Source organism: Sphaeroforma arctica (assembly GCF_001186125.1).
Source record: "Sphaeroforma arctica JP610 unplaced genomic scaffold supercont1.550, whole genome shotgun sequence".
NCBI lineage: Eukaryota > Ichthyosporea > Ichthyophonida > Sphaeroforma > Sphaeroforma arctica.
Genome location: NW_014040008.1, coordinates 35,385 through 47,207, shown reverse-complemented (window position 1 = coordinate 47,207; position 11,823 = coordinate 35,385). Strand labels below are relative to the sequence as shown.

The 11,823-nt window shown below is 45.4% G+C and overlaps 1 protein-coding gene across 1 annotated transcript; it reads right to left on the bottom strand.

Moving 5' to 3' along the window:
- Positions 1–462: 462 nt before the first annotated feature.
- Positions 463–9,307, bottom strand: SARC_07172 (hypothetical protein; the record flags this gene model as incomplete). Its single annotated transcript, XM_014298896.1, has 9 exons — positions 463–611; positions 1,747–1,909; positions 2,497–2,573; positions 3,854–4,550; positions 4,606–5,207; positions 5,348–5,452; positions 6,725–7,405; positions 8,031–8,205; positions 8,870–9,307. The coding sequence occupies 9 exons, from the start codon at positions 9,305–9,307 to the stop codon at positions 463–465; spliced, it is 3,087 nt and encodes a 1,028-aa protein (XP_014154371.1).
- Positions 9,308–11,823: the final 2,516 nt, after the last annotated feature.

Below are 11,823 nucleotides of genomic sequence, written 5' to 3'. Positions count from 1 at the left end.
TTGTTTGTTTATCCTCGCGATCGCTTCCGAAGTCAAGGCAGAAGGCATTTCACCACTGCTGGTGTCGCGTTTGCTTGGCTTGTGTTTCTGCGAGTGGATATAACGATTAATATTTCATCTTAACCTGAAAGGATGCACGAGATATAAAGGGCATCTCTTAGCGTTTGTTTGTCCTGTTTAGTTTTAGTCTAGGTGTTTCCGTTGTCTGGTTGGCATTGCTGATGTTGGCAGTCTTGATGTGTGGTGCTGGGCTCGTAAGCGCATCCGCATGAGCTTTATTGTATGTTTTCAGCGAGAGTGTATACAGAAAAATATCTCCCGACACGTCTACCGTTCTATACGAACATATACCAGGTGTACACGTAGATATACAGACACATCTACAACGACACACGAACATCTCCAATGTGTACCGCGGATTAAGCATATGCACAATGTCTAGACCCCACCTTTCTCCCTGTCCTAATCTGCTCTGCCTGTAGTTCCGCAAGCGCTCTGTTGTATGTGTGCAGTGATCGTGCCGACAGCGAACTTCGTTTGCTGTGTCCCGAGAGCGACGCAGTCGTCTGTTTGCCCCGAATCGATAGGTTTAACCTCGGTACTACCTTTGTCTGCATGTGTGTATTGTATCCATTATGAGGGTCTGAAGGTACTCTCTCAGTCTCATACAGACACATACTAAAGTTTACAGACGTGTCTGGGATACGTTTGAGTGTGTTGGATTATTATATATCGTATCACTTATAGTGCACATTTCCACGTGACCGTAGTGTGAGGGAAAGTTATACTATCCATGTTCAGTGACAGAGGCAGTGTGTTCCCCCAGGAACATCCAAATATTATATATATATATATTATTAGGTTCAATTGCGTACTCGCACAAAGTCATAGTGCTTTGCAATGGCAATATCCGCACAATAGTAAACTCTATGCACACTGACACCATATCACCAGCCAGACACATCATACACGCGCACACGCACGTGCAAATAACCTCAAGGCGACAGCACAATATATTCATGGTAACTGTTTGTACGTACATGGGTATCAGCTCTGTGCACAGATAAGATCTTGCAAGTCATAGTGCGATGCAATGCCAATACCTGGTCAATAGCAATAGGAAACTAATATGCACACACACACGATAATACCATTTAGACACATTATACACGCGCACACGCACGTCCAGATAACCTCAAGATAACAGCACATATACGTGGAAACTGCTTGTACGTACATGGCTATCAGTTCTGTGCATTGATAAGATCTTAGAGCCGTTCGTGCGTGGTTGCTGGTATGCGCGATGTTTGTCACAGAGCAAACTGCGAACACGCGAGCGAAAATCTACGCCATCCGCTGTAGACATCTTTGGTAGGTCTCCTGTGTGTGTGGGTGTGTGCGTATGAGCTGATTAATGTTAGATACATAGCTATTTATGCGTTCACACAGAGTTTTGGAAGTCCCATTGCATGTATGTGTGTGTGTGTGTGTGGTGGGTGGGTGGGTGGGTGAACCGGTTACAGTGTTTAATATATAGTCATTTACGCGTTCACATAGAGTTACGGAAAACTCACTGTATGTATGTATTTATGTATGTGTGGGTGGGTGTGGGTGTGAGTGAACCGGATACAGTGTGCAATATATAGTCATGTATGCGTTCACATAGGGCTTTGATAGTTCTTTTGATTCTCAAGCAACACAGTCGATCTGAGTGCAGGCACTTGCCTGGTTCACAGCCATAGCAACCATCCTCAGTCAGGGGAGGCTTGAGGACGTGCACAAGCAATCGCTTGTCTGGTGCGGCGTAGATCAGACAGGTCTTCCCGGTGTAGGTGCGTCTTTGTGCCACAGACTCGTCTCCGTGGGGCTGGACGGTGACATCTTTGGTTGTTGCTGCATTGGTATGGTCCTGGGGGGAGATAAGTACGGGAGATTCAGGTCCTAGTATGGAAAGGCAATACGGAGTTTATAAGTACAGATATAATAATGTACACATGGGATACCAGATTTTCTATTCTGGGAAACGTGTAGCATAAGAGGAAGAACGGACTACACCATGATGTAAGTAAGTCAGTATCTCATCATACAACTGCGGCATGCCACAACTGGGGGAAGGATAGCCACAAAATATAAGCAAGAGGTACCAAGCTAAAACTAGACGCCTCTATGTGGCAAGTAAGACTTTGCAAGATATGAAGTAGGTATAAGGAACGGCAGGACTCTAGGCGTGGATATGGACACCGCACAAGTTGCTTATACCTCTCTCATAGGCTGCGACGCGACAACACAAACCATTGCAGTATCTCACACACACCAAGTGTGCTGGTACGGGATATACGTAGTATCGAGCAAACCAGCCCAAACTGATGTGTACGTATACGTAAAGTCAGAAAACAGGCTGTACCGGACACACAGACACGGGCATTATGGGGTATACGCAGAAAATGCCATTACGTTTACGTATTGTTGTGTACGGCTATATCGGGCGGCTCATACCGGTTCGAATGCGGGATCCCAACCATTTGCAATTTCCACAATCCTTTCCCGAGCGAGAAGACCAATCCAAGGGGTGTCTACAATAAAGTATAGTATTCACCGAGTGGTTAGGGACAAACTGCATACACTTATGCATTAGTGATGAACAAATCCGATGGGGAGGTTGGTAGAGTGTAGGTACAATCAGACTAAGCGCCACATGATATAAAATGAACACATACACATCAGCCAAAGAAATATGGACTGTTCACGAAGAACGTATTGTATGTGCAAGCGGGAAGCGTGTGGATTGGAATGAGACGGGCACTACCACTAAGATGGGTCTGAAAACTATCAGCGGGTACAATCAATAAACGCAGACTACTTATATATATATATATATATATATATATATACATTATATATATGTATATATATATACATATATATATATATATATATATATATAAGACGGGCGTGTGATTGACAAGGGAACACACCTATGTGCAATAAATTTCAGTACAAATGCATGGCCATGACTCCCCAAAAAGTGGTATGGAGTGTGGTTGCCATGCTTTATTGCTATGGCAACCACCTGCTGTACACTCTCTAATTGTCACTCCGTGAAAGTCCCAAACTCAGCACACACTTATGTAAAGGCACAAATGATCCTTGCAACAAGGAAAGCGCCTGTGTGCGTTTAGTTCGCTTGCCGTAACAGTCAGGCTTGGGTGTCTTACAACAGCCGAAGTATATCATAGCATATATCGGGGTTTTACGCGCGCATATCTCTTACACACTCAGACGCATCTCGTAAACCCACACACTTCTCGTACATGTACACACACACCACACACGCACACCTCTCTCATGCATACATACACACCTCTCATGAATACACACACCCCTCTCATGCATACACACACCCCTCTCATACATACACACACCCCTCTCATGCATACACACACCCCTCTCATGCATACACACACACCTCTCATGCATACACACCCCCTCTCATGCATACACACACCCCTCTCTAGCATACACACACCCCTCTCCTGCATACACACACCTCTCTCATGCATACACACGCCCGTCTCGTACAGACACAAACCCATCCCGTCCATACACATCTATCTCATAGTTACACACACTCATCCCATGCATACACACGCCCATCTCGTACACACACACACCCATCTCCTACACACAACCATCTCTAATTTAAACGCATCCACCTCTCACTTAAACACATCTATCTCTAATTACACACACCCATCTCTAACTTACACACACCCATCTCTAACTTAAACACACCCATCTAACTTACACACACTCATCTCTAACTGGAAACCCAACCCATCACTAACTTACACACCCATTCCTTTCATACCCATTTTGGCTCCAGAGTCCACCAAGTCTTGCAGCCACTGGGCGGTCAGCGTGGTATTGGTAGCAGGCCACATGGCCTCGTAACAGTCTGCGGTCAACCAGCTATCCAACTGTGTACCTACCACGTCCAACATATCCAAGGACGAGTACACCTCCAGTAACACCCCCTCGTGTGCACGTGTTTGGGGGGTAGTGTTGGGCTTGGGTTGGGTCTGGGTTCCTGTCGCGGCAGTCGGGTTGTGCGGCTGGGTCTGGGTAGGTGCTGGGATAGACGTATTGTACGTGCTGGCGGGGTTAGTCGTATTCGAGTACGTATTCGAGTACGTATATGTGTTCCCACCGCTGGCCTTATTCCGTGCCATGTCTCCTTTGCGGTCACGTGACTGCGTACACACATTACCGTTCTCGTCCACATCCGATGGCACCAGCGTTACGCCCACACTGTCTGCGTCATGCGCCGAGTACCGCTTTGCCTCGTGCACCGCCGCCAGGGGGTTCAGGGCCCTAGGGTTTTTCGGGGGTAGGGTTTTATGCCTATCCAAACCCTGGTTCCCAGCCGTGCCATGACTAATGTTGCTGCTGATTTTCCCGAGCACCGGCCTGGGTTTGTCTGGCTTGGCTGCCTTCGTGCTTACTAACTGTGCGTAAACAGTACCCCTCCCACCAGCTCTCGGCGCTTTAGGCTTAGTTACGGGGTGCGTGTGGGCCCAAAAAATCCTCCCCTGAGACACCCTTCACGGGTGCATCTGCAGTCTGTGGGGCAGTCTGTGGGTGCACAGTGTTAGGTCCTTTCCTACCACCACCCTCACCCAGCTTAAAGCCACCCACACCCCTACCCACACCCTTACCCACACCATTACCCACTCTCCTACCCACTCCCCTACCCACTCCCTTACCCATATCCCTACCCACACTCATACCCATATCCCCACCCCTACAGCCGCGTATCTCTGGGGGTATGACCAGGAGTGCCAGTATCTGTCGTCCCCTGCACCCCAAAGGGGTCTGTGCCAGGAACCGTTGCATGCGGGCCTCGAGGTCTTTTAACTTGGCCCGTTGGGTCATAGTCAGCGACGGCAACGGTGCGTGGGATATGGACGCCTGTGCCTTGGGTGTGAGCTTTGATCGGATGATCTTGGGTATGCCTGAGCCAGGGGTTAACTTCGTCGCACCGGACATGGGTCGGCCCGTACTCGTGGTCTTCTGAGCTTTGAGTTTCACGGCACTTTCATCTGTGCTAGTGTGTGCACATGGTTCTATTTTTAGCTCGCTCCAGGCACGTTTGTTACCACAGTCTGTGGACCCATGGACTGCCGGTGTACGACCGCGTCGGGGGGTGGCTGAGGACGACACAATAAAAAACGTATACCAGTTAAAAAACATGTCGCAAATTGCACGGGGCGGTTATAGGATGGGATGTGGCTTAGGAATTAGCGAGAGAAAGGGGTGTTGTAGATTAATAATGAGACTTGTCGCAAACTAGCATGTGGTGTCGTGAAGTAGCAGCGAACCAAGCTCTGCCGGCGTGCGACTGTGTTTGTCTGCGACCACGTGTACGGTGTGGTTGCGTGATCTGGCTCTGGGACTGCATGATACAGGGTGTGTTGGGTTGATACAGTGTGTCTTGGATAAACATAGCAGTGTGGTAGATAAGCTGGTGGGATCAGTAGTGTTGTAATCAGTAGGAAGTGCCTATCTTGGTTACAGTACGAATGCGGGAGGTGGACCCAGGGTAGGTAGGAATTGGCGAAAAACAATCAGCGGCGCAACGCATACTTCAGTAAATAAGATGAATGGCTGAGCCAACCTAAACCCCTAAAAACCTATAAATAAAAAACCCTAAACACCTCGCTATGAAACGCCCTCCGCCCCGAACACATCCTCCTTAATGCCTACCGGCAGGCATAGTCGCACATCGCGACCCGGTGATGCGGTAGTGAGTACGATACACTGGTGAGCCACTGTATCATATCTCATATTCAATGAAACGATATGCATATCTGTCACAGCCTAGTAACAGACTCTGTGTCAATTCAGTTACGGTTGTCAAACGCCTACACCACCATCAACTAGACAACTACAGCCAAAGAAAACAACTCAACAAGTACAACAACCACAGACAGCAAAAGACTCAGCCCCTCGATAGTCCAGTTCGCCCTCCCCTGAAAAGCAGGGTCACGGGAACTGCCAACACCTGCCGGTAGCCACAAGTCCACCCCGGACATCAGGCATTGTATATAGCAATAGCGTGTAAACAAATAAAGATACCTAAAACCTAAAACCCTAAAAACCTAAAACCCTTAAATCTAGGTACTAGGTTGGTTGACACAGTCATTCACCTAATTTGCTACAGTACTTATTATGTTTCTGCGGATATCCGGGTAAACAGAGAAAACTATTTGATGTGCATCAGTACACATGGACGAAAGGCAATGCCATTCATGCAAACAACCCTGAAGCAACGGGTGCATCTCACTCGAACTCAAACAGACCCAGCAGCGGAAGTGCACACCCTCACAAGAACTAGGCAGGGTAATCTTGGTAATTGGGGTGATCTAACTGATCGAAGCACTATGAATATAAGAGAACAGAATAGACCGAAAAGAAACCATGTAACAAGGCAACCCGGACTAACTCTCTCGACTTAAACAGTTGAAAATGTATATCGCTCGAACTCAAACAGACCAGACAGCGGAAGGGCCACACCCCAATAAGAACGAGACATGACATCCTATTAATTGAGGAGACCTATCTGACCGTAGCACTATCTATGGAAGACGACAGAATAGACCGAACAGAAACAATGCAACAAAGTAACCCGGACTAACTCTCTTGACTTAGACAGTTATAAAAATACCTGATGGCGAGCCTCGGGGTGATGCAGCGGGAGTGCCCTGGGGTGTGGCTGCCGGTGTGTTGTTCCTGGAGGTTAACCGAGATGCCGAGGGTGTGCTATTTTTAGACACGCCCAGCACATCTCTTGTGTCTTTGCAGGGGACTTTCTCAGAGAACACATACGCGTTCAGCAACATGCCCCAGACACTGGCGTCGCAAGCCACGGCAGGCGAGATATAGCACTTGTGCTGCTGTGTGTCTTTCGCCACCAATACCGAGCCGTGTTTCAGATCACCCTGTGCGTGTCGGCCTCTCCCACCAGCATCTACAGCAGTAGCACACCCTCGGATATTGGCCTCCTCCACATTCTCCTTATCACTCTTGTCCATATCACCCAGGGCGTGTACAACACCTTCCACTTTCACCACCCTACTTGCACCTGTAGCTGCACCTGGGTTCTGATCGAGGCCTGCGCTTGTGCCCACACCCATGCAGGCGCCCATGTGGTTGCCTGTGTCTTTGCATGCACTGTTCTCCAACCCACACGGCTGTGCCTTCTCAGTCTGTCCCTGGCCCAGTGCGGGTAACTGAGGACTACAGACCACCAGCGGGGCTGACCCTGCAGCACACTCCAGTTGCACCAAAACCACTCGCCCGTTGCGCTCACCTATAGTACTCTTGATGGCCGTATACATGCTCCTACCTACACATAAAAATACAGTATACCCCCGCGGAATGCGAAAAAGATGTGGTTACTAGTTGCCCCTTGACGCGTATAGTATTTCGTAGTACAAATTCACACCCTGGACACGTATAAAGAAACGTATAACGAAACAATTCGGCGTTTGTAGGTGTGATATTAACAGTCACTCCTTGGCGCGTATAGTAATTTTAAGTACAAATTCCAACCTGGAAACGCATAAAGAATGCATTCGATGTCATGCCTAGTGGTAAAGGTGGGACTCATACTCCCAAATGAATAGGGTTGGCTAAAAAACGGAGTACCTCACCTACTGACACAAGCATATTCAAGCGACATCGCGAATACTTATTCGTGCTTTGCTATTTGATTATATCAATCTATATACACTTCAGGCACACTTTAATCTATAGTAGGCACCGAAACCCATATAAGAATTCAGGGAATGCGAAAAACTAAGCATTCTTGTTTGTATATAGTCATGTTTGTATGAGTGTGCGAATCAGTACATGCAATCGCCATGCTGGCCATTGCTACGCTGTATACATAGGTGTGTGTATATCAATATGGATACACATTATACATATATATATATATATATATATAAGCTGTAGATACTAACGCATACCTTCGTCAGACATTGGGGAGGGCAGTGAGCCACGATGTATCCATACAAAGTCCCACAGCTCGGGTGACTTTGTCTCATCGCTGGATCCTGCTGTGCTTTGCACCTCATTCGCAGTTTGCTCGAGTACTGCACTCGCTTCGGACAGGTCCATGAATGCGATGAACTCATTTGCGGCCTGTGAGTAATTAATAGTATATTCGTCAGAAATGGGTGGTAGGTTGTGTGCTTCGCTCGTATATAAACGTTTACATGCCCTACGATACTACCAGCATATGGTCTTTACACTACTTGCTTTAGTGATAAGGGCGTGCGTGGGCGGTATAACAGCGCAAGTACGAAATAGATGCAATATTAGATACGGCTTCTATATTGTTATCAATATATATATGAACTTTTTTCTCGATGGGCAATTTAGTCAATTTAAAGTTAATTGTCAGTAGGCCTCGGGGCTGTTGCATCTCCGGATACGTGGAGAAACGAGTGTTCTATGTATATATCCTCACTCGCGCACTATCATACTTCAACATAATAGATACAAATCACCTATACAAAACAACACTCTATGCTCTTCATTGGTTATGTATCAGACGAAGGCTTTAGCTCCACATCTTGCTCAATTGGTACACGTCAATATAATATGTTATCATTGTCATTGGGGGCGCAGCTGACAGCTAATAATAGAGTATCAAGTTATAGCGACATTGCTGTACCTTTCACTTTTCATAAGAGACGTAAACGCAGATATGATAAGATTCAGTCTCAATTGTGCACATATATACATCCGTGGACACTCATGATTGTGCATAAATAGGTAGTGGACCGGAGGTGCATTTAAATACCTTGCGGTTGTCGCGTTTGGCCGGGAGTGACCGCACTTTAGCCTTGATAGCAACCACAGCCTGAGCCAACTCCTCTGGTATCATCCAGCCCTTTTTATACAGTCTCTCGCATTCTTTGGTGAGACCTTTGCGATGTCCCTTAAGCATCCTAGAGAGAGAAGGCTGCGTTGACTCTCTATGAATGCATTGGGATGTTTCAAGCACTTTTTCAAGAACTCTTAACACGGCCGCATCAGTGACAAGATTATCCACGCAGGCAGATGCCTGCAAGCAAGGATGCAGCTGCTGATTCGGCTCTGGTTTACATTGTGTGGTGTCTTGAGGATTTGATTGGATCGCTTTGCCTGCGCCCAGCCGGGTATCCTTGAGCGCATCGGTGTCTGAGTTTGTATTGGCGCGTGTTGTCAGCACTAGCAGCCGCCTGGCTGTTATAGACATGCCGACGGCAGAATGAACTAGCCTGTGCTGGCCTGGATGTTTAAGTGGTGGAGTGAATATATGGCGAGGTCTACTATGAGCCAAGCGTTGCTTTATATCGTGTTCACGCTGTATACACGAACACAACCGCTGTTATATTTTTTTTTTAAATTGCTGAATTACAGATAGGCGTACTATATGACTTTGGCTGAGCCAAAATAATTTATACATTCTGTATGGAGATGAAACCCCGCGTTAATTCCTACACACCAATCAGACCTTCAATCGACTGTTCAGGTTTTCTATGGCATTTTGTTTCAGTGTTTCTGTGGGGTGTTACCGTGTTTGAAATGGTGTAAAAAAGTATACATACTGATGATCCCTGTCATGTGAATGTATATCGTGATAAATACCAAAGTAACTACACCAGTTGACTTACTACATAAAACAATGTGTACGGCCTTCGCAGACTACATCGAACAAGTCCGCATCAGTTTGACACTAACGTTCCCATTGACTTGGGAAGTGTCTGTTGAAACACATGGATTATCCTAACGACTTGTGAATGCGTAGTGCGGGAAATACGGAGTAGTTATACCAGGTAACAAACTACATAGAACAATGCTCTTGAAATCATTCGGGACATAGGGAGTGGTTGGAAAGTGTGAAAAGTTACATTCAAGAAGTCAAGTATGACATCCCGAGCACCCGAACAATCCGACATGAGTTCATGTAGCATAATATGAGCAAACAGTACCGTCGAAAATCAAGTAAGTTTTCTCCAGGACTGCTATATGTTTATACTTCTCGAAACGAACTTCTCGAGGATGTGATTGATTTCACGACTTATTCATATCAAGGTCGAGGAATTGTTGCAGTGGAGATGTTACAGATGTCGGTATTGAGTAATCGTAAAAAAGCTACATGGTTCCACAAGCTACAATTAATATAGCGATCATGTAGATATTTAAAAGACTTCGGAAAACGACGCCATACATCAGCTGTCTGAACTTACGTATAGGTGGTGTATGAGGACTGTGTCGAGGTATCTTCAGCTTAAAGGAAAAATAAAAGGTGCGATTCAAAGGTTGTGTACTATACAATAATATACCTAGGAAAAACGATACTGAAATGTACACTGAATTTTATCAGCCACTGACGGCCCCGTTTCTTAAACCATGTGATCTTACTATAAACCACTATCTTTTTCTAATAGCATCTCGTCTATCATACTCATAAATCATGTGAAGTGTATGGATTAAACATTATTATAGTCAATATCCAGACATGACGCGATTACACAGTCAATCACAACTTTATATGTATATCAATATATATTGTAACATACTCTTATTTATATAAGTACATACAATATTTACGGGCCTATTATACCAAAATCGATGCCGTAACATATATTGTACCTTTCAACCCAATTTCAGTTTATTTGTTCATCTATGTGGATGTAAACGATTCTCTATAAAATGGAAGCCCTTTCCCTCCGTAGATGTCCAGCCCGAGATATAAAACATCCTCATCGTTTTCGTGGTAAGTATCAAGGTATGCGCACATTCCAGAGTTAAGCTCTTTCAGCAGCACAACGGGTTCATCTGGATATCCGACAGTTTGTGAGGATTCGATGGTCACCCATCTGTCGCTAGAATCATCACAAGTGTCATACCCTCGGTAGTTCTCTGTGCCAATATAGTTCCATCCATCGCAAGTCCATGCTTGCCCTGCACATCCCTGATGCACTCCTGGTTGCACTTGTAGACAATAATATGTATCCACTTTAACGATCTGATTCGAACCGAACCACTAGTAATAGTTGCCAGCCTCAAAGGGACTGAATTGATTGTCGTTGCGATAGAGTACTTTGGTGTTATTTCCTGTTAGAACGGTGGCCTGTAACATGAATTGTTTGCTAGCTGTTTCAAAAGCTATTTGAGAAATGGATACTAGTAACACCCCAGTTCTGTACATACCGGAATTGCTTTATCTTATGTGAAGGGTGAATGTTGACTGTATTCGTACAAAATTTGTTCTGTGGAATGGTTTGTGTAAAAGTATATTCTATAGGATAACGGGTGTTTCATGCAACGGGCACTTGGGCAGGGTTGATAGTGTTTTGGTGAACTCGGACAGTAAAGCGTGCTCCCAGATTACCCGATCTCAATGTGTACAAATTCTGCAGAAGTCGTATCTAGTTAGCGGTGCATTGTTCAACGGACACATATACATCACGTCGGATCTTTACTCTTCACTGTTTAAATGAATGCAAACTAGTCTATGTACATAAATGGGTATTAAAAATTAAAAATACACTATGTACGATTGTACGATTTAGTCCCCAAAAACGTTTTAATTTTGAAAAATTAACGGGTATGTACATAGAGTTTTGAGCTTTTTGTTTTTATTTTGTTTAAAAACAATGTCAATATATAAAGGAGCAAGTTAAATGAGCTCCTGTAAAGAGTAGATCTATTGTTTGCGAAATGCTAACTGCATTTTCACGAATCACATTGTATGACTTATGTCAA